The sequence below is a fragment of the Pieris brassicae genome, chromosome 1, assembly GCF_905147105.1.
Source record: "Pieris brassicae chromosome 1, ilPieBrab1.1, whole genome shotgun sequence".
Classification (NCBI taxonomy): Eukaryota; Metazoa; Arthropoda; class Insecta; order Lepidoptera; family Pieridae; genus Pieris; species Pieris brassicae.
This window is the reverse complement of record NC_059665.1, coordinates 15,311,121-15,336,195: the sequence shown is the minus strand read 5'-3', so window position 1 is coordinate 15,336,195 and position 25,075 is coordinate 15,311,121. Positions and strand designations below refer to the sequence as shown.

The following is a 25,075-nucleotide window of genomic DNA, read 5'->3' as shown; positions in this document are numbered from 1 at the left end:
CCCCAGCGTAGAAATCACCCTGATTGGTCCTGGGCAGCTCCCTTAAATTCCAGTCGAGCTCTTGGTTGGTTCCCTTCGGAGAGTATGGTCTACCCACTTCCTCTTTCGGAATTTTAAACTCCTGTCAATTGGCACAGAGCTCCCATAGCTGATAATTAGAGATTTTCTCTTGCCAAAATATTCCAAGGATTTGACGAAGGCAACGGTTCACGAAAACCTGGAGTTTTTGTGTGGTTCTTCTTGTAATTTCCTCGTTTGCAACCATACAGTTTGAGTTAACGTTACAAACTGAACTGATACAACGCATTAAACCATATTCAAGAAAAGAGCGTACCAATTCTTAAAGGCCGGCAACATACTTGCCAGGTTTCGGACAGTCTGAGAAGCGGTGGTAAAACTTAACCTGATGTTAGTTATAATTCTACAAAAAGAAGCAAATAATAAACCATAATAAACATAAAATAAAAAATGGAAGTTACAGACAGTATGAAAATAAATAATTATAAAAGTCTTCATTAACGATGCACTGTTCAACTGTCCCGTGTCTATAAAACAAACACATAACGTTATGCACACTCCTTGACATACAAGAGAACAATAAACAAAATGGCTATAATATATCAAAAAGCTGAGCTAAAGTCTACATCAACTACCTGCAGAAGTGCAAAACGATCACCAGGCGTATGTGAAAAAATGTGCTTTTCCAGGAAAATGCACCTCCTCCGCCGTCGCCACAGCCAAATTAGATTAACTGTTGCCCCATTTACCTTATCTCCATCTTATCTACATACTTATTATAGATATATATTACAAAAATATGTCCAGACATATCCCCGTTATGAAGGCCACATACAAAGCTTATAGTCCCTACCCATCTCTCGATAATTCGAAAAATAGCACTTTCATCCCGACTTTTATACCCGAATTGTCATCTATCAGGATTTACTGAGATAGCATGGCTAATTTATACACATTTAACCTAAGAATGAAACCTCTAACAGGCATTAAATTCGCCAAAATGAATAAATATAAACAAAAAACACCTAGTTTTTTTTATATCGGACATATTTAAGACTAAACACTAACTCGTAATTAAAACTCAGTTTTGATACTTGTATAATTATCAAAGCGAATTGATTGATAATAATGTATTAATGATCTTTTAATCTATAAAATTAAGAATTGATGTATTGGAATTAAATACACAAAAGGTAACTGTAGCTTTGCGTGTTTTTGTGTTGTTTGCTGTGTCCCGAGTTGTATTTGCGAATATGTGCGGTAAAGTTTTGACCACATCAATTCCATTACATTAGTACTTCGATGAATTCATGATAATATACATTATCTTGTATTTAAAAAATAAATTCATCGCTCCATGACTACTACTAATAACTAACTAGTATAACTTTGATGAATATTTAAGCGTTGAAAATCACAGGATTAAAGCTGGAGAGATATTTAATTACTGTAACAACTCGAAAGAAAAATAAACTGTGTTTTAATTAGAACATTCTGTTTCGTAAAATATATTGAGTAAAGTACAGAAGGTATGTGATATTTAATTTTTAGTCTGCCTTGTGGTTACGACATATTTGATCGATTGTTTGCATTGAATAGGCTCCATTAGACTGGTAATATTTGAAAATTAGCATTTAAATTACAGTTTAAATTGTACATTATATAAAATAAACTTGGGAATATTTTCAAAAAAGTGAAAGGTCCGAATGAAAACTTCGATAATATAAGCCGAGGTGCTGAATTAATAAGAATAAAATCCCTACATCGCGTATGTTGCGGAATATCGGCAACGCGCTTGCGATCCTGGTAGAGCGAGTGCCCATAGGCGGCGGTATCACGTAACATCAGGTGAGCCTCCTTCCCGTCTGCCTTCTGTAACATATAAAAAAAGAAAAAACAATTTCAATAGCTCAGTGTTGTACTACAGATTTAGAGAATACATCAATTAGTAATTAGTAATATATATGATAGATTGAATCTCTGGACAATGTATATTTTATTACTATTTTGCTTAAACATGTTATCTAATAATATTCCTTATAATTCTAAGATATATACAAACAGGTACAAATCGAAGTGAATATAATTTTTGCATGTCAAGCAAAAGCACCTTTATTCACCCAAACTAATGAAATTTTGTGACATGAAAATGGCTAAAATGTTTTTTAACGTGTAAAGAAAAGCTGCTTACTTTCCAAGATTCTCATTTCACAATATCGACAAGTTTTCAATGTTCACTTGGCTTGCTCTCTTACGATAAATTATTTTATTCAGCTCCCCATGTTGGTATTCTAGTATATTTTTTTAAATGCGTAATGCGCATATTACGACACGAATTTTTTGACAGTTTTTGCAGAATGTTAAAACACAGAAAGTTGAACACTTCGAACACGTTTTGCGTCGTCATCGATACGACATGATTCCAGCTCATAAAAGGTCAAAATTCAAACCCGGAGATGATGATGGAAGAATAAAGAATTGCAGAAGAAAGAATTTGCTGCGGAAAGTTCAGGAGAGGACCGGTATCACATCCGCCGGCTAACTCATTAGAATCGAATTTTCAGTTTAGATTTAGTCATAATAGCACATGAAGAAGAAGACTATACCCACGCATGTGAACAAGGAACATCACAAAGTGCAGGTTTATATTAAGAAAAACATCATAAAAAATACTGCCAAGTCACCTAACGATTATGTTTGGAAATGACAAAATCATATTTTCAACATAAATCGCTCTTTGTGTATAAATAAACATCGCAAAGGGTTTTCCTAAGTGCAAATGCGGAAAATCAAAATATGCAAATCACTGTTTGATCATGAATAATGTGGGTCAGGTTCCAGGATGAGTTAAATTACTTACGATATACGGATCAAGTTCAGTATTAACTTATCGGCCAAGTTCGATCCTTTTATATTTAACAGCTAGATATAAAAACAATAAAAGCTCGTTTAATGAAATGTGCTATGAGTAAAATCTATAAAAAAATAAAAATAAATCAATGGCGCTACAACCTTTTTAGGTCTGGGCCTCAGATCTCTGTATCTGTTTCATGATCATTTGTTAATCTAATAGGCAAGTAGGTGATCAGCCTTCTGTGCCTGACGCACGCCGTCGACTTTTTGGCTCTATGGCAAGCGGGTTTCCTCACGATATTTTCCATCACCGTTTGAGCGAGTGTTAAATGAGCACATAGAAAGAAAATCCAGGTGCACAGGCGGGGATCGAACTTACGACCTCAGGGATGAAAGTCGCACGTTGAAGCCACTAGGCCAACACTGTACTACTGCTCTGCAATCTATAAAAACACTAGCTAATATATTGTTTCACATATGTGTAGGAGACGGCAAAACAGTATGAACATATGACATAAATGTTGAAGAAAATATTTTATTATAGAATATACCATTCAGGGGTAATGTATGTGTTAGTGAATTTTTGCAATCGCTTCTAAGTTTAACCTCATCTCGATTTATTTATATATCGTTAAATGGGTTAACCCGGCCGCTTTAGTGCAAAAATAACTAAGCAAGTAGGAATAGGGCCTAACTAAAAAATCCGCCCATTTTATATTAGATTAACTTAGACATATTATTTTGCTATGTATCTTTCAATATCCCTACCAAGACTTAAAATCTAAATCTTAAAATTCTTTTGTGGATTTTATTGCGTCACAAGTCAAATTATATTTATAATACAAGGTTGAACTGAGTCAATTGCTGGAATTCAAATTTCATTGTTAGTAATTCGGCGTTATTATGATAGAATTGGGATAGGATAGAAATATTTACGGTTTGCTGCCAAAACATGTTCAAACTAGAATATTAGATTTTGATGCAATATCTATATGCAGATTTGAGAAATTGAACAAAAATTGGGCACTTACATGAAATGAAACAAATATATTATTTTCTGCCTTATTTTCTTATTTTAGAATTTTAGCTGACCGTTTTAGTTTCGGAATCTCAAGTGTTTATTAATTAATATATTATTAGTTGGGCATGCAAACCGTCTGGTTTTTATAAAACAATTATTATTTCTTCTGAGAATCAAAACCTCCACACGTGTGGAACAAATCAAAAGCGCCACGTTTATTTCATTACGTATTTTTACTAATGGAAACTATATGCGATTGTTATGGATGTATTAAAATCCATTTAAAATCATGGTTAAAACTTTTGTCATTAAAAGTATGAAGGTATATAAATATGGCCAACACTTTCATAACTATTCATGGACACTTCGGGGTTTGGCAACACAAATCTTACCGTTGTACCAAAAATATTTTAGAATGTACATTTTACAGAAAGTATCTTAAGTGACTTCAATTATAATAGTAATAAAACTTTATTCATGACAGAAAAATGGTTGCGACAAATCTTTCTAAAAAAAAAAATATGTACATTTTCAGGCTAGTTTCATATTTATTCATTGTTACGAATTATTATATCTTAGGAGTTCTAAGTGAAGGTGAAAATATAAAAAAAAAATACGGCGTGTGTCAGGCACAGAAGACTGATTATTTATTAAGAAATAATATATCAAGAAAAAGATACAGATATCTGTGGCCAAGACCAAGGAGTGAAGCGGCACAATTCTTTTTTATAACTACTTTTTCATACGCAGTAACGTTCGCGTCTTTAGAATGTTCGTAAGAAAATATTTTGTTATTGTTAGTTAAGAAACCATATGTTGTAGAGCAAATAAACAAAACAGTTATGAACAAAATGTAATTTACGAGACGACCGATAGATATCACTCGACTCGAGCCGCTGTTTGCACTATGTTAAATTACATATGATGTCAATAGTTTACATATGTTCTGAAAACAATCCGCTACTTTCGTATTAAAATATTCATATGTCCATAAAAATAGGACATAAAACAAAATCTATAAAATATATAGAGTATGTGTATGGTGAGCAGTTAACTTACTTAAATTACCTTACTTAAATAAGGTTAGCGGTTAGCGTTGGAAGGAAATGCTAAATTAACCTCCAAGAAGCTTGATGTGCTCAGCAAAATGAGAACGTTGAAGGTAGAAGGCCATCGCTTGTAACTATATAAAGTGCAATTCAACCCCGCATGGAATACGGTTCTCACTTCTCAGCGGAAGCTTCCTAGTTCTAGCTCTTTCCACTCGATTGTATTCAACGAAAACTGTTCGAATCGTCAACGACCAATCACTTTCCGATGACTTGGCGTTGCGTAGACACGTGGGGCCTCTCTGTATCTTTTTCTACATTTACCATAGCAAGTGTTCAGGGAGTTGTTCGTATTAATACCTACAGCTGAGTTTCATACTCGGACATCAGCATCACCTCGTTCTACTACTGTATTAAAGGCAGTTTTAAGGCAGTATTTCCGAACTAATTCGACTTAGGGTCTTTCATGAAAAGAGCTAACTAATTCGTTCAATGGGCGGCGATATCCCTTAACATCAGGTGAGCCTCGTGCCCATTTGTTCTAAAAAAAAAATACTACTATAAATGAATGATGATGACTACCTCTGAATAGTAAACGGGCGTATTAAAAAGTAAATATCTAGGAGCTCATAAAAATGCCGCAAATAGCACCAAAGAATAAATGATTTATTTTATAATGATATCCTATAAGTACAGCTTTTGTGGAGCCAACAGACCTTTAATAATTGACTGAAAAATCTAGAGATTGTATTCAAAGGTCCATTCAAAACGAAAACTTATTTATTTTTATTGAAGTGAAATAAGGAGTAAGAAATTTTCGTTCCATGAATTGATTTATTTCTCGAGTCAGATTGTGTATTATAATTATTAATGAGGAGCACATGATACAGTATCAATTATATTGTCAACCCGTACTGAAGTAATGTTATTATTCGTATCATGCTTGGATTAATTAAGTAACTTAAGGAATTTTTTATTTATTTTCAGCATTTATGCCAAATAATAATTATAATATATGGACTAACTGACATACTAACAATTTTTTTTCTTACAACTTATCATCTCTTCCCAAATCACACAAGTCACAAATATATTCAGATTAAGCAGCTAGATCATATACAGATTTGGTGACTGCTGGTGGCACAGTCAGTCTATGTAATTCTGGAAGCCTGCCCATGCAGTCTGTTCTACCTCTCAAAATTAGTGCAAAGTAGATTACAGATTGCTCTCTCCGTAGTTCAAGTAATTCATACCCCCAGATGTTTTCCTAAAAGCACTTTAAAATAACGCCGACAGCTGAGTGCTGATAATCGCTGATGTTCTAATAGCTTCGCGCCAACACTGCGTAAAGTCAGTGTCACGCACTCGTGACAAATAATATCCCTTATTTTTAATATGATGCTACAACTAAAAGTTAAAGTTTTGTTTGGGTGATAAGTTTTTCTAAAAGCGATTATAAGTAAATATTTTATAATAGTGAAACAGTCGTAGAACGGTGCAACGTTGCGGTGTGGTCACATAAAAGCGAAGAGTTCGGTATTATGCTAAACAAGTTCACCAATATTGTATTTTCTCAAGATCACGTTGTCAAAGGACAAGCAGCCCTTCGACAAATTAGATTTGGCTTGTGGCATTTGATAAGACGGATAATATTCGACTGGAATTTATAATAAAGCGAATGGCAGTTGCGTTTCGAGAACTCTGTATTATGAGTTCAAAACTCAAGTTTTTGTAATGTAATCGATTTGACAATAGACGGAGTATCAATCAAAATTACTATTAAAATGTTATTTAAGCCTTCCCAGGTTCTTGCTAAACGTTCTATTCATGAATATGTGTACAAATTATCCCAGGAGTGCATGCCTTGATCATTTTTCAAGTTTGATTTTTATTTGTTAAAAAAATGTGATAATAAGTTAGTATTATAGCTCAGTACTAGAAAAAATGGACTGTCATGTGCCTGCCAGACTACCTGTAGTGGTGTCTTGTGTTATTTTTCTCACATGAACACCAACTATTCAAAAAATTTAGTTTTTTATCGCAGCCCGGACATACATCGACTACTATTTAAGCCCCGACTTGTCAAAGCTATCACAGACTATGCTTAATATTTTCCAAATATTTACACAATAACTTATTTATTGAGATTTCGTTTATATATATTCTATGTTTTTATATATTATGTATTCCATCTTTGTATTTGATTTTTTTGTTATACATAATAAATTATCTATAGGAGTCCGGAATAAATAAATATATTGGAACAATGTTGTTACTGTCAGATGTCACGGGGCATATAAATTAACAACATTAAAGTCAAATAAGGTTTAAACTGTTAATATTAGTAGTTTATATTAAAATACTATTCAATGTTCAAATTCAAAATAAAAACGAATTCAGCTTCCTTTATAGCATAGACGATGTCTTAGTATGAATTAGCGATACAGTTTAACATTTTAGTAGTCAACTTCAGCAAAAAATTTCTTCTTTGGGTAATTTGTTTAGCCAATTCATAACTTTACAACTTTTTGTAACACAAAGACTACATTAATTCAGCTTGAACTGTTAATATTAGAAATCGAAATCTATTTTACTATTTATTGTTTACTTGAACAAGGGATCCGCAATAAAAAATAACAAAATTATTCAGTACATGACATAATTCGGAACCAAAATTATTTAAGTAAATACTCTTTGTTCTAGGTCTACCAAATGATCTTACAGTCTACTGGCATCAGTATCCATATAGCCTGGGGATTGTTTTCTGCAAACTGCGAGCATTGATTTCAGAAGCGTAAGTTAACATTCAGTTCAAACGTGCTTTTTTATTATTTTCAGCTAGGCTTTTTTAGCTTAGTCCATTGATTGCGACGCGGGCAAAGCTAGTATGGTTGATATAAATAAACTTAACAAATAATCGACATATGACCAGACTTGGTTTGGTCTTCGCATATGTTTAATAACTGATGACGTTTTTGTAATGTTTTTGGCGCGAAATAAACAGACTCCATCCGTATACTTAATCACTACAATATACACATATTTGCATGCTTTTCTATACATCTTGCATCACTAAATGAAGGTTTTGTGTAAGAAGTATATTATATCATTTAGTTATATAATTTGTAATCTATAATATACATCATTAATTTCATCCCCAATTAGCGTACAAGCTCAATTTACATTGATCGTTTATTAATCATATAATTATCCAAGAAATGTGTAGGAGTGAAATGTTCCCCTTTTGTTATTTGATTGACTCCAGATTTAGACAGATATTATCGGAATTATTATCAGGAAATTGTATAGTGTCACAACAGACCGCAAATATCATTTCACATATGGCAATAATTTTTCTATCCAGAACACGAGTTACACAAAAATTCTTACATGATTACAAAATCGAACAGATACTAATGGTATGGTAATAAAAAGCATTTAAATATATTTTTAAAGTTAATATATTTCCTGTGCTTGTTACTTTTTCAGTAAATCTCATTCAATTTCTTTTAAATGGACCTCTAAAGCTAAGAACTAACGAAGCGGTTTTCACCCGCGCCCGCCGCGGTGGCAGAATGGAGTTTTGTTTTCAAAACTCACGAGACTGGAGTTTTGTGCGGTTACGAGTATCGCTCGCTAAGTTGGCGGTTGAATATCGCAAGGCGGTTGAAAGACGGGTGGTTAAACGTTCAGTTGAGTTCCAGACCGCCATGGGCACACCGCACCAAAAACCAGCTGTTGCGTTATACTTACTTCACAGAAGAATTAAAAAAAGAAGGCCTATAAGGTTCTGGGTGCATCCACTTATTGCGGAAAGAGATCGTTATGGATTATTTGTTACTCTTATTAATGAGTTAAAGAAGGATAAAGAAAACTTCTTTAATTATTTTCAAATGTCCGTATCTAGTTATTTAGAACTTTTAAGAAAAACAGAAACTGCTCTGCTGCAATTTTTACATAATTATTTGTATTCTACAAAGGCTGCGGGCCCGCAATCACGGAGGGCGCGGATGAAAACCGCGTCGTGAGTCCTTAGCATAATTGCGATTCTGAACCGAAACTTAGTCTAGATGTATGTTAATAATGTATTTGGATTCTGACATACAGAAGTATGTTCACGTCACATTTCTGAATCACATTCTAAATATATAATGAAGGTTGTCTCACAACCATCATTGAGAAAGGTTTCTAAGATAACTAATATGTCATAATCGCTAGATTTAATGCTAATTTAAAATTCCTTTGTTTTAATACGCAAATATTTGATACTTTGATAAAGATTTATTATTAATTAAGAAATTATTGAATCTGTGTGTGTTTTTGGGTATCAATTTTAAATAATTTATTTTTAAATATGAACTTAATTTATGATACTTAAAGTCTGTTGTGTATAAATTGATAGTACCGGGGTTTCATTTTTTCTTAACAATTTCTCACCTTTACAAATTTAAATCAGTTCTTACTAGCTACTTCTTTAGTGGTTTCTAAGAAGCCTTTCTTTTCTGAAGTCACATGCTGAAAGACAAAGAACTTCATATGCGGTATCGAGCCAATGTCCTTTAACGTGCTCTTAGATCTTTGTACACCTGACAAGATTTTATCTTTTGTTGTGCGATCTTAAACTTGATTACCTAGGCTTAGGGCGAAGAGCTCTTAAAGACCAGAACTAGATCTGCAAATTCTATTTCTTTAGAAGATAATTTCACTCCGGTGTACTTAGCTATTTCTGTAATGAGTTTTTGAGGATTTTCGTAAATGTCGCAGATAAACTGATTACTTAGATGTTTGAAGGTGGGGCTCACTGCTTTTGTTCTTTAAATAAGTGATGGACCTCTGTTAAGCGAACGATTCTTTCAGAAAGATTTGATTACAAGATTTCAAAATAATCCTGACTGTTAATAATAATCCTGTCAGTTTAACTGTGACCTTACGGCTTGTAGGTATTTTAATTTAGCCTAAAATGAGAATATGGAACGTTTGTCTACGTTTGGAAACTATTGCCCATAAGTTGGCGGTGATTAAAAAAATTAATAGTAGTCGCTCTGCTATCAGTTGTTAAAAATACGGAAAACTGGATAAAAGAAGTTATGGAATGGTGCCCTAGACATTAAAGATAAGCAAAGGTAGACAAGATCGTAGATGGGAAGATGATATTAAAAAGGTGGCAGGAGCGAAATGGACGAGAAAAGCAAGAGATAAATCTTTGTGAAGAACACTTGAGGAGGCCTATGCTGAAAAGCAAGACGATAAAGAAACCGGTGTCTAATAGGAAATAATAACATAATATTTATATTTACTTTAACTAAATTTCGTTAGTAACTAAGTAGAAATAAGAAACAATCTTACAAGATTTTCAATAAAGGCTATATTTATTTATTTATTTTAGTCGCTCTGATGTTGTCTATAATAATTTCAATCTTCTTAGGTATATTAAACTGTTTGTTCCGACTGATTTATCAATGCAAAGCCACAGGTGTGTCTTTACACTTTGACAATTAATATACCTTACGCCGAACACCTTAAGGATTTATGGAAATAACACATCTAAACTGTGATATAGGAAAGGTAAAGTATGTGAGTTGCAGAATAATAATAAAAATCACATATTTAGCATTTTTGTCCGGATACAGCTTATATAACGCCGGTAAAGGTCTGTTTAAATCATTTGAATTGCTTGCAATATGACTGTTTGAAAAAATAAGTCATCAATAAACCAATTCTTAGAGTGGAAATATTTATGGAATTTCTCGGAATGTTGAGTAAACAACATACTATGACATTGCAAGGACCTGGCCTTAGGAGATAAATAAAACTTACGGTAGATAAATCCACAAGCCCACCCTTCTTTTCTTGCTATACGATGGCTACCTAAGCATTTCATGCAGCGGTTTGAACGCCCCACAATAGCTACGGTCTACATTAGACAGTCCCCATAGTTAATGAACATTCGTTCGGGAGAGCTTCAACAAACTTTCAGTTATATGAGGTAGCTTTGAGTGGATGTGAATCCATTCTTAAAAGCATAACAGTGACCGACACTTTGTATTGTTATTTTAAGTACACTTTAAGTTCATACACAAAGATATAATACCAAAATAACTAGTGTGAACACATCCCAACGAATCGCAGCATACTTGTGAAACTTATCTCAAAGAGCGAATAAAATTGCGACGTTTGAATGTGTAATATTCTGCGCAAGCAATGTCTATTTACACTTAACTTTAATCTTACCTTTTACCTTTGGCAAAGACATTTTCATTTGTTCGTAACTGACAAACGTAAATTTCTTATTGAGCTAAACTCTAATGAAAGTCTCTGAATATTGAGTTAATAACATATAAGTAAAAAAGTACTTTCGGTTTCGTACGAATATCATAAAAAGCTACTACGGAAATTGGGAATAAAATTGATATTAGAACTTTTTCGTCTTGGTTATTTTGAAGGAACTTCTATGTTGTTGTTGGAAATTGTGACAATTAACCCATGTTATTTATAAAAAGTGTAAATTGTCTGAATTTATGTTGTAAACAAAAGATTTATTGTTTTATTTGATAAATATTAAATTGATAATTGAAGGGAAAAAACTACTTTAAACATACTATGTAGGTAGCTAATTTAATTCAAAAAGACATAATGTTTTTTTTAATTATTTTAAAATTATTTATTATATATGCGTATATATAATAAATACTTTAAAATAAATTTTTGACGGTATTTTCTTTTAAATTTATTAAGAATTGAAATATTAATGTACATAAATGATAGAAAGTAGTGTTTAATTAAGATTCAAGCGTGGGGTAAACTACTCAAGAATAAAATATGCGGATATTCAAGAAAATCTTTGAAATTAGCACTTTAGGTTGTATGAAACTACTTTTAGTGGTAGACGTCTTTTGTCGTGTTTTGTGATAATGTTTGTGATGTAAATGGCGACGTTCTATTATTAATCTGTACAAAACTTATAAGATAACATGTTGAATGTTTAGCCATACCCATTAAAATATTTCTTATCACTTGCACTGTGCAAATCCTGAATAGTCAAAAATTAATTTGAAAAAACAATAGAGATTAGATTCCGATTAAATCTATGAAAAACACACACACATATGTATATATGAATGGCTTTAGTAAAAGTCAACGAACTTGAAGGAGTCTGGGTAGACTGTTAAATAAATTAAACATGAAATGTCATACAAAAGAATTTTGATTTACGCCTGAATATGGCAGGAGAAATCCAGCTTCCATTTTACTGATCATTCTACTTACAGGCAAAAGTGTAACCGGTCCATGGCTGTTGTTTCGTCAGCAATGTATCGTTTATAACTTTAAAAAAACATTATTTTGGAGGTCTTTTTTCAGAGCAACATACGTTTCTGTACTGACTATATCTGCCTTCACCTTGGAGCGGTATTTGGCAATATGTCATCCCCTACATTTGTATGCTATGGCTGGATTGACGAGAGCATCACGGATTATTCTGGCCCTTTGGGTCGTGGCCTTTATCTGTGCTTCACCCTTCGCTTTGTATTCAGACATCAGTTACAGGGATTATCCACCTAGTAAGTAGAGTATGAAATATTAAAACGTAATATAAACATTATTTTATAAATTACTTAAAGTTATAAATACATTTGAGTAGTGTAAACTGTGAGCATTTTCTCCGTGCAATGTCAACATGAACTTACTGTCATAATATATACGTGAGCATTCATACATTTTTAAAAAAAAAACTACTCTAAGAATTTACTGAGTACGTATACTGACCTATTTATCATTTATTTCATAAGAAATGATAAATACCAACCTAAAAAAAACCTAAGAGCTCGGATGATCGGTCGGTACCCTTAGTGTACGGTATTGGTAAGTTACAGACTATTTTGCTCACCTTTCGATAACGAAAGCGGAAATATGAATGTAGCGGCTTAGTATTATTACTTTTAAAGCGGCTTAGTATTTTTATTACATTAATTTTAAAGACATTTATTGTCATTATAAAAATATATTGAAAAATAATCTTCTACTATCTGACAGAAATACATTTAAAGTACTGTAAGTAAGAAATATTTATCGCTATCATTGAGAATTTACACGTATATAGACAATACATTTAGAATCGATTTTTAGTAAAGCAATGAATTCTTAATAGTTTATGAACTAGTTAATAATTTATAACATCTGTTCAATTATGATTCATAAATTTAAAATTATTAGAATCTTAATAAACAGTTATTGAATTCCTCGTGCAAATTTATTAATTTACCAATAATTTAATATTCTTCTTTATTTAATAAAAACGACTATAAGGCTTGTTTGCAACACTATTGTTTAATGTTTAAAGAACTTTATTTTCTCATTACAAAATTGTATCTTCTTTACATGAGAAACTTAATATTATGTATCTACGAGCGAGATACACGTCCCAATATTAGTCTAGTAGATTCACTTTCACATGTCTCTTTACTGCCCTTTTGAATTTGTTAAACGCGCTAATATTGAGATTTTAAGATGGTAATTAATTAAATAATTGCACACCATTATACCTAATTGACTTAATAATCCAGTGTAGCCTGTGGCATGTGGTAAAAATTTTGTATCTAAGAAATAAAAGTGGTATGCGTTTTCCTCAAGATACCTTCACTGTAGGATCATACATTAAATTCCCTCATAGGAAATATATCGGTTGTGGGTGGCACAGGCATAGTCGTAAAATCACAATATAATATGTCAACTAAATTAGTAGATTTTGGGTCATAAATTATATTAAGGTTACAGGATATCTCAATGTATTGTCTGATTGGCATCATGACAACAATCACGTGTATGTTAAATAATAAATTGGCTAATTTCTCATCATGCCCGGTGCATTGTAAATAATAAAAAGTTTTTCAAAGCGAAATATATAATTATAACATAGATCTTTTTATATACCAATGTCTAGTGATTACATTGTACAATATTGTTGGTAATCTCATAACAGAAACATTGCCGAACGATTTAAAACTTCTACTAAATATTATAATTAACTAAATGTTACCACACACTATCATTAACAATGAGAATTTTATTAAAAATATTACTATTATATAGGAAAATGTCTTTAAGGTAATATTCATGAAACATGTCACGTATACGATCTCTTTTCCGCTTATTACGAACCGTCTGCAAAATAAGCTGTGTAATATCGATCAGACTTAAATAGCCAGTTCTCTATTAATAATAGTCTTTCCTCCAAGTTTGCTTTTGTTGTCTTTAGAGAATAGCGCGGTGGGGTTCAAGTGTATAGGCGCTTGTTAAAGATTTAAGTTGGCACCTGGTGATAGTACCAGTAACCTCAGAGCTGGTGCTTTCGTTACTCAAAGTTTATGAATATAGTGAGGAAATGCTGCCAGCGTTAAGGGTACACTGCCGCCAGGGGAATTTGTTTTAGTTTTCTATTTATAATAAAGCCACTTTAATTCCACACTATAGAAAGTTAGTTATTTCCATTACTTCGTATTTCGCCCTTTTGGGTAAAGACCTCCCTTTTTTTGACTGGTTTTATATTTATCCATTATTAAATATTATTATTATTACTATGTACTTATTCGTAGGTTACGTACCTGATAGCTGGTAGTATTATCATGTATGTAAGGAAATTTAATGCGCGATGTCTGTTTTAATGTCGATTTCTGGAAACCCTTTTTAGTTAGTGATTATGTCTGTGGTAAATTATTTAGATCTTAACGCTTGAGGCGCGTTTGAAACTGAAAAATATTTGTTATTACTTTAAAATGCCTTTGAGGAGTTTCACGAGAAATACCTTCGACAAAATATGTAGCATAAGTTATCTAAGAATAATTGTTGTATAGGAAAATTTACGACAAAATTCTTAATTTAAGTAAGAATAAAAATTATACAAAACTTCGTTATATCCTTTTTTATGTAACTTTATATTTAATAATTAAATAACAATATTAAAGGTTACTGTATAGGTAAAGATCCTCTTATTTGTTATAAAGTAGAAGGCTTTTGGTCTAAAGTCGTTCATTATACTAGTAAAATATTTTGTTCCTTTACAAAAAGCATTTTGCGTAAATGTAAATTAAATTACTTGCGTGAAGCAAAGTAATCCTTATATTTTATTTAACAGATTCCGGCAACGCTTCATTGAATTCAGCCTTCTGTGCTCTAATGGCGTCCTCCCCACTGTTGGAATTGAGCAGTATATTTTTCTTTTTCCTACCGGCCATCTTTATTCTCTGCTTATACGTGACTATGGGTTGTCATATCAGGTACTTATAGATCATATTCCCATCTTAATGTAAGATTCAGACTTGCGACTTCCGTATATGAAGTCCAAAAGGTTATTTACGCCTGGACTCGAAAGGTAATTTTATTATTAGTGAAAAGGAATATTTTATATTTATGGATTAAGCTTCTCAAGGTATGAGTATAATATACTTATTTCTAATAAATTTAAAACTACGTGAATATGATATCACAGCTCTATGTGTGATTATAGATTAATAACATAATATGAATATAGATTTGAGTCCAAAATACATTTGTTGACATTAAATTTGCATTTTCATTTGATTTTTATGTATCTTCTTGTAAAGTTGTATTAAAGTGACTCTTAAAACAACTTCTTTGTTAGAGTAGATTATGAAACATTGTACCTAACATATTCTTATAATGTTATTTCTGATTCGTTCTATTGTAAGTTTCAGGATTTCGAAAAATTATTTCGTTAATATATAATGGTTGTATTTAGTTTAGTGATGTAAAACTTTTTATTATGAACGTTAGAGAAAAACAAATAAAGAAAAATAAGGCTTTATAAAAAAAGATCATTGTGATTTATGGTTGTTTGCAAACGTGGAATGTTGACATAAAATATTTTTCGGTCAATAACCCAAATATTACTTCTAGATCAACACGCATCAATAAGAAAACGAAAGGCATACTTCATGGCCAAATCCACGGAGAGACCCGACAAGTAAAGTCAAGAAAAGCTATTATTAGAATGTTAGGTAAGTTTAACGCAATTCCCACTTCAAGGTTTCATTCTCAACGCCTAAGATAATATTATATGGATTACATAAAGGATAATTTATAACTTTAATTGGGTCGAGGCCGCTACTTAGTTCCTGAGAACTACAACTTAACTCTGAAGTTGAACGTCCAATTAAAAAAGTCACAAGAAGACTCTGTACTGATTTCAACTCATCTTTATTACAATAGAGATAATTGCTAAAAAAAACTCAAACTAATTCGACTCCTTGTCTATATATTCCTAAACTTATTTATTTACAGCATAGAAGCAATTGTAAAGAAGTATTATAAAACGTGTTAATATTATACTTTATACGATAAAGATAAATAATAGCTATAACTACAGTTATCAGAAAACTTTTTCTTATAAATGAATATTCTGTAAGTTTTAAATTCACATGCGCCAATACGCTTCACTAATTTATTAATTTATTTACAGCCCATGCATGGCCAAATTCTAACTAAAAGTAACATAAAACTAAAATAAAATACAATTAAGCTATTTACAAAATTGGCAGTAGACCAACCAACCCTCTAATCTTTTCCAAGTCTATTTTTAAGTTACAATATATTACCGCCATACGCTTCACAAATAGATAGCTCTCCGACAAAGAGTCGAGAAAATTATTAAGTTGCGAGTGTAACCGGGACTGGGAGCTGGCTGGCTGGCTTAATTATCTAGAAACCAAATTTAATTAAATCTGAATTCCTACATCCATTTCATACATTACTTTACCTTACGAAGTTCTTGGGACTATAATCCTTTAACTTTGTAAGGTAAAGTAAGGAAAAAAGTTGTAAATTCTTTAATATAAGGTTTTTACGTATTATTGCTTTCATTTTTGTTTGTTCCTTCACAACTCACTACTAGTATAAATGTGATATATTCAATAATACATATTGAACTATCGAAATCGAAAAATTCATTAATAATTGTAAAACGTATTCTAATAATTACTCACACCGACTGTTGCAAGGTTTTAAAGGAAATATCAAAAAGGTTAGTCGATATCACAGGAGACCGAAGAGCTGGCACAAAGAATTAGTCCAGCTATTCAAAGGGGAAACGCTGCCAGTATCTTCGGAACCTTGCCTAAAGAGGACTCCCTTTAATAATACATTTAAGTAATTATTTTTTAATATTAGTTATTGGTTTTTTGTTATAATAATTTATGAAAGCTGTAGAAATACATAATAAGAGATATGTAAAACATATATACAAGTTATAATTAAAATATAAGAATTCAATTCAAAAAATTCTAAAAACTTTCTTCGTAGCTGCGAAGACATTATTTGGGTTTGGGTTGAAACAATATCAAAATTCCGCGGCTATCGGTTTTTTTGTAGTAATTAATATTAAATTAATGTTGAGCAATGGATTAGCTATCGGATGCCTATAAAAAATAATCAAATACAGGTTCATACATTCACTTTTGTTTAATTAATTTGCTGCTATAAACTGCAATGAAACATGAATTACATATTTTGACTTTGGCAAGTCAATACATTTATGTGAATATTATGTTTGTGCGGAAAAAATATAGATATCTGTAAAATAATACTAACTTCCATAATTATAGTACTCGTAAAGACAAAATTCTAGACTCGGGGGCGTCGTCACTATCCACGACTGTTTTAATGTAAAGTGGTAACAAACCGTGAACCATGTGGTATCGAATTATTTCAGTAAGATTAGTATTATTTTTTATTTTCATGTCATGCTCGCTTAAATTTCGCGTCCATGCGTCGGGTTGTCTCTCTCTCAATGGCAAGAGGGCCGATGGCCGTCCATGCGTCATACTCGTGAACGGGTGCTACTTGTGGTGACTGGTCGTACTTGAATTCGTGTATGCGGCGATGTTAGTTATTTCGACTACGTATGCGTATTGTTTCGACGGGAATGTAAGTGCGTGCTCCTATTTCACCATGCCTCCTGCTGATATAGGACGAACCTTCATTTTTAATTTATTTAATTATTATTAATTACTTAAGATGTCATGTGAAACATGGTGTTATGGTTGCAGTCCTCTTCCGTTCTACGCCCTTGATTTTTGAACTGGCAGTAAAATTAGAAGAATTTTTGACGATCATAAGTGTACATTGTGTTACCTATATGAATAAATGATTTTGAATTTGAATTTAACACTATATTTTTAAATCAATTTTACGACATTTTAATGGAAATTGTGCAAAGAATTTAAAGAAAAAAATGAAAAAAATAGGGTTGCCAAACCTCAGTCAGCCGCAACGTTACGATTGTCAGGTGTAAACAGGTCTATTATTGTTCATTATTTTCATTCGTTTTTTATTATTATAATATAAAACTTAAGTTATATAATTGCTGTTTACCATAACCTAAGGTTCCCAGTTAAAAAATGGCCGCAAGCAGATGTTGCCATGCTTTTAATAAACAATGCATATAATTATTAAAAGTATTTTGGAAGCAGTCTAGCATTTTTCTAAGTTAATTCGCTACAAACATGCAGAAGTACAAATATTTCTGACTTGTCATTTTTATATATTCACCACATCGTTTTATGCAATTTTGTGTCCAAATTGTAATAATGAAAATTTATATTAAAAATTAATAAAAAGAAAATAAAACAAATTTAAAACGTTTGGTTCCTGTGTGTACCTTTAACGGTTGCATTGCAACGGTATTGCGCTTATTCGTTGAGCGAGAAAAGCACCATACATATAATATATTGTTTTGTATAATCTTATATCATAATCAAGTAAATTTAGATTCCGCTGATTTCAATCTTGAATACAACTACGAATATAGCATTGCAAATAAACATATTATTTTTGAAATACCAACCTTATTTTTGACGTATGTTATCGACATCACCTTGAAGTACAACAAGAATATATGGCTAGGATATGTTAAAAGTAATGTCAGAAAGGATTTCTTTTAATCTCCAGGCTTTTCGTTTATGTCTGAGGTAGGTTTCTATACCTCTAAAGAACCCGCTTTACCACGCTTATATCTAGCATGTTTGTAAAGCGCATGAGAAAATCAATTGTGAAATTTCAATGTATATATACGTGTTTGCTTTTTTTGTTATTGCTTTTTTTACATCAGACTAAAGCGCTTGTTGATTTCATTAGATACTTTTTTACCTTAGGAAAATATACATATATGTTTTTGTTTTATAGTGACATAGTGATGAAAGCGTACACATTTAATTGTGCGCACACATTGTCAAGTAATTTTTTTATTGATCAACAATTTATTATTAGTGGAAGCCCGGACAAGACGCATATGTTAATTTATAGATTGTCCGTCATATTTTACAGCTCTTACTACGGATACCTTATATTAAACACAAGTCAAGATTTGAAATAATTCTAGTAGGTAAAAAAAAGTAACAAATTCAGTGAGAGCCAGCGGTAAATCAATTTAAATTACTTTAATTAATTACTACTATAATAATATCGGATATGACTATTTGAGCGGCCCGATATGATGTACTATTGTCCGCTTTATAATGGTTTTGCGTCAGAGAGGTACAGGGTATTGCTTATGCGGGGCAAAGGGAGTGCAATGGATATGTAACAACCAATCACAAATAATACTTAAATAAACGTGCAATTGACTTAATAAAACATTTCTTAGTTATAGCCAATGTCGGCAGAAAATCTTCTCAGTGAACTAGGGTGCAAAACTATACGCGCGCAAAAGTTACGCAGCAGCAGAACGCGATACGCGCTTAGTACGTGTTTTGCACAAAATGTTTGCAAACAAATGTGCCGCACACTATTTTGGTGAAATCTTACCTATAAGGGATCATACGTAAAAAACAGTCGATATGTGCAATGTCATGGAAATGACATCTACTAATAACTATCAATGTACATATATTACAAAATAACTTTCTATATAACTGTTTTTAATTTACAAATTATTCAAAACTTCTGATCCAAAATAAATGAGATTAAAAAGTATTTAAAAACATTTACATACCATTTTTACCTTTAAGTCAAACTTCAGGATTCCAGCAGTATTATCGTACCCCAAAAAGACTGCTACACACCTTTACTCAACAATCCTTAGTAATTTATTTGGAATAAATATTAGTTCATTACTTGTGACTGCGGTTTTTCCAGCTTTAGACAGTGCGAATGTGAATGCTAATTTTCTCGAGGTTAGTTAAGGGTCTACGAGTATTTACAGTGTATATGTGAAGATTAGTATCTACATTTACACACACTTGAATGTGTTATTCACAACACGTTCAATATATAAGCTCATATGATTTATACGTATTGTACTACCCAAAGTAATTATTAAGACTTATGGCGGATAAACTTATAATGTCTCTATAATATCACAAAACGGCTTTCACACAATTATTTCATATATATTTATATGTATTAAGCTTCAATAACTCAATGTCAAATGCTTTGCTAAATATTCGTGTGGGAACAACCGCCTTTGATCTATCGTTATGAAGGAATCCTGAACCCTTTTACATAAGTTATATATGTTGATTACGACCCATCTAATGATATATTGAGATTGCCATTAAATAGAGGAAGGAAGAGTAAAAGCACATTAGTAGAAAAATCCTCAAAATTCTTTTACAAAAATACAATATTGACTTATTATGATATCAGTTGTTCCTTTTGTGACGTAGTTAGTTAGTACCGTAAGACTTATCTTTTAATATGATTATTTTCATGTGCCATTTAAAAACACCAAGGTTTACTCAGGAGCTTAACTTTTTTACGCCTTTAACCTTTTTTATCATCAAACATTGACTTTACTGCCTAAGCCTGCGATAAACAGTGTTGAGCAGTAATTATGAATGAAAATAATGAAATCGTTGTCCTCATCATACGCCTTTTTTTAACTGCAAATAAATCAAATTACAATGTAATTTTACAAAAGAATTGCAAATAAATATACAAGAATACAATGATACAAGTTTTAAAAAAAACTTATAAGTTGCCGTTAGTAATAATTAAATTTATTACCTTTGAAACTTTAGCGCCGACGCTAAAAGTTTCATTTATGAAATATGGTAATGAAAGAGACATAAAGACTAACTTTAACGATTACTTATGATTAAGGATTTGTTTAATTATTCATATTTATTAGCTTACACGAATAATGTAGCGACCGAATATCTTTTTTATGTAATATAATATGTAATAAGGGGCAGAAGACTTGCCTGATGTTAAGTGATGCCCATATCTCTAGTAAATTTAAATTAACTTGCGGTACAGGCTTCGTTTGAGCGTTGAAGAATATGTCAGCCAAGGGTTGTCTTGTCTAGACCTTTGTTTATTTACGAGTAAAATCTATCCAGACGACTCAGTTAAAATAAAGCTACAATCGGTTAAGTTGGGTCTGTGGAATTGAAAAATAAACACGAACAATAAATTAAATAACAATTTAATAATATATTAAAAAATATTCAAATAGTTCTCTTGCTACTTTTATATAAATAAACAATAAACGATTTTTGATGATTTTATCTACGATAAAATTAATACGTAACAGTGAATGCGCTTAAGAAACGTTATAATATACTAGCCGTTCTTTTCGTATGTGAAAATTATTTCCACGGATAAACAAAACAAAGTTATTCAAAATTAAAATTTAGAATGTTGCAATGAATAACATTTCTATTTACCATCGTGTTCAACATTTAGTTCTTCAAATTTTTGATAAGCAGCGAAAATTCAAAGATATTTTTCCTATCCCAATTCGAAATGAAAATTATCTGCCCAACACGTAAAGTATCTGTCTAACTAATGTATTGAATAAAGATGAAACGATTTTGATATGTTTTTTCTGTCTTCTAACTTATCTGGTCTGAAACTTTAACGAAGGCAGGATAAATTAATTGGAATCGTTCTAGATCGTTAAGTTTTTTCCATAATATATTTTAACATTTTGAATGTGTTTGAATTAGTAGTTCTATGTAGTACGTACAGTATTGTAATCTAAATAAAACTTAATACAAATTGCTGCTTGGTTAGAAGATAAACTAAGGACTTTCATAGCCTATTTTTTTCAGTGGCAGTGGTTATAGCGTTCTTCGTTTGCTGGTGTCCATTCCACATACAACGCCTCTTCTATATCTACGGTTATAACTTACCACAGTTCCACGTAATCAATGAACACCTGTTCAACGTCGCAGGCGCGTTGTACTACGTGTCCGCCACTGTCAACCCGATACTCTATAATGTTATGAGTGCAAGGTAAGTGTGCTTTTCCTAATAATGTTTGAAACTTTTAAGGGCCTATAGTCATAATATATTTTTGTTTTGACGTCTGCACAAACATAAAAGAACATTTAACGAAATAGAGGAAAGACTAGGAAACACAACAGAGAAGTACCTGTCTTTTCAATTTGTGTAACTGAATTAATTTGAAAAAATATTTGCAAAATACATAAGACTATTTTGCTTTTTCATTTTATAATACTTATGTGTATTAGTCAGACTTTAATTACTTTCAAATTTCAATACACATATTGATTTAATGAAAACTTGAACAATGTCTAAAATTAAATTCCAAAGAAGTTCCTAGCCGAATCTTTTAATTACAAATATTCGATAATAATATCACATATATTTTTCGTAGCTCATTTATAGAAGAATATTTTTTATAATTACCTTCCATCATCGCGGGCGTCATTAAGAACAAATTTTATCATAGTGAAGACCCAGAACACGTTAGCAGAGGATTTTTGTTTTGCTTGGTCCATATGCACGCCGCCGTGCGTAGCTCTCCTATCTTTGTTTATCAGGTCATCGGTTTTTGTGGCTGTATTTATGGATAATTTTTACACATAGCTTACTGCGTTGTTGCTTATTTAATAAAACCTTAGTTTATTTAAGAAAATTTAATAATTAATGTGCTTCACGATAAATAATGGCTTCGTGAAACCTTGCGAACAGTTCAGTAACTGATACGATATATTCCATCAAACAATAGATAGAACACAAATATTAGTTTCAAACTATTAGTGATATGAATATTAGTTTGTATGGTAGAATAGTTTGTAATTTTATAAACTTTCAGGTACAAATAGGTTTTGAAAAACCGATAGTGGCATACTTTAATGATATCGAAAACCTTTTTTGTATATTATTATGGGATCATTGCTAATACGTATTCCGATGCCAATAAAAAAAATAATCAACATTTGTAGCAGTAAGGGATTTCCACCATTTTGCGCGGAGGTGCACTGTTTCTTTACTCTATGGCAAATCTCTACATCTATGTTTTTATAGTTTATGTCGTTATATAATAAATTTTGGCGTTCGAAATTCAACTGATACGATGCGAATATTATTTGTCAGCAAGTGGTTTTGGGTAATTTAAAGTTAACGTGATTTGTATTTTTTTTAAATTCAACTCTTATAAATTACGAAGTGGGTATATTGTTAGTTTAATAACTTTTGAACAAATAATAATAATTAATAACGAAATTGAAACACAAGTTTCACCTTATTATTTAAAATATTTATTTTTAATTATATCTAAGTGATCGTTATAAAAGTACTTTTTCTGAAATAGTACTCGTTTTTTGACAAATTTAATTTTGATTAATTGAAGTAAATTTATTTCAATTCTTACATATACATAGCTATTCCGTAATGATATTTACTTCGCCAAAAGCGATTCTTTTTGTTCATATTATTTTAAATTAGTCTCTTTAGCGAACCGTTTAGTTGTACTCACTCTGTATCAATAGAATTCGATTCTGTTTATTATCAATTATTGGTTCGGCAAACTAAAACTAAAATTAGTTATAGAGAATTCAGACTCTGGACTATACTAGGGGTCAGTCTTAATGCTTAGCTTTCACCCTGAATCATACCTTTACAACAGCGTGCGTACTTAGACTAAAAAGATTTTACATGCAAAAATCTGAAAAGGCATGAGTCACTTTTTGAATGTTATTAATATTTATTTAATTAACAGGCGTGCATGTATACGTACTTCTTAATTTGTATTAATATTAATTTTAATGTATTTTAATATTAATATATATTTGTATTGTTCCTCCTGAACAGGCATGTAAATTCTTGAAATCTGGTTGTCGTCACAATTAACTTTGTAAAAAATGGGCTTGACATTGATTGCTATGGGTGGCCCCAAGGGACAAAGGACGAAAATTCACTAGAATTTTATTAACAGATTATAATATTAGCGATAAACTGTATATAAATATAGACATAACTTTTTGTCTCAGACACTTTATTTTGAAACTACTTTAGTAGATTTGTATTATATTATATAACATAATTTATTAAACCACCCAAGCTGTACATAAAAATAATTAAAATAAATTATAAAACACTAAAATAAATTCAGTTCCTGTGGCACAGTACCCTTATAGCTGGCATCATATTTTCGGTGTATTCCAATGTTTAAACAGTGAAACACCAATTAAAATTTTATTTGATTAGATGTGAATTTGTAACCGAACCCGAAAATAATTCATAATTATGTGTTTAATATATATATGTACTTTATTATATTTTAATTAATGTTTCTCGACATTATCGTATTGGCATAGTCTGTAAGGTGTGTATTTCTGTAATAAATAAATAATCATTTGTTACAGGTACCGTCTCGCATTCAAGGAGACACTTTTTTGTCGTAAGATATCCCGAAGAGGTTCGGGTTTCGATCAATCTAGACGAGAGACTACAATGTCTAGTCTGACAAAGGCAAAATCAAGCTTTTATCGAGAAACCCGTCACGCTAAGATAGATTTCACGAAGAAAGATCATGGGCCTTTCTGTATTGAAACAAAAGTCGACGAAGAAGTTAAATTTTGTTATTCCAATGATAATAAACCGATGCCAAATGGCGATCTTGACCCTATAGATCATAATTAAATCAGATTTTTCTCAAAGATTTCTATGTGTTGTGTTAAAAGCAAAAAAATAGTACATAATTTATGATCTCATAGAATTACTTAATTTTTGCAAAATTCAATTAACATTACAGTGAAATGTAAATACAACCTTAAAATATACATATTGAACGTAGTTCATATCAATTTAAGTGATAAGTAACCTATAACTCTCTGTTATCAATTGCTTAAGTATTAATGTGAATGTTTTTATA

The 25,075-nt window shown here is 31.4% G+C and overlaps 1 protein-coding gene across 1 annotated transcript; it reads left to right on the top strand.

The window, feature by feature from the left end:
* The first annotated feature begins 11,516 nt into the window (after window positions 1-11,516).
* Window positions 11,517-24,862, top strand: LOC123711063 (neuropeptides capa receptor-like). Its single transcript, XM_045663467.1, has 6 exons — window positions 11,517-11,543; window positions 12,301-12,500; window positions 15,071-15,212; window positions 15,853-15,953; window positions 22,005-22,188; window positions 24,567-24,862. Exons 2-6 carry the CDS (start codon window positions 12,386-12,388, stop codon window positions 24,841-24,843), a joined length of 819 nt encoding a protein of 272 aa, XP_045519423.1. The 5' UTR covers window positions 11,517-11,543; window positions 12,301-12,385; the 3' UTR covers window positions 24,844-24,862.
* The last annotated feature ends 213 nt before the right edge of the window (window positions 24,863-25,075 follow it).

Bases quoted from the DNA above. Each gene is read 5' to 3' on its own strand.
- LOC123711063 (XM_045663467.1), top strand. From the start codon at position 12,386: ATGGCTGGATTGACGAGAGCATCACGGATTATTCTGGCCCTTTGGGTC. The intron at 12,501-15,070 runs GTAAGTAGAGTA...TTTATTTAACAG, and splicing joins TTACAGGGATTATCCACCTA to ATTCCGGCAACGCTTCATTG. The intron at 15,954-22,004 runs GTAAGTTTAACG...TATTTTTTTCAG, and splicing joins AGCTATTATTAGAATGTTAG to TGGCAGTGGTTATAGCGTTC.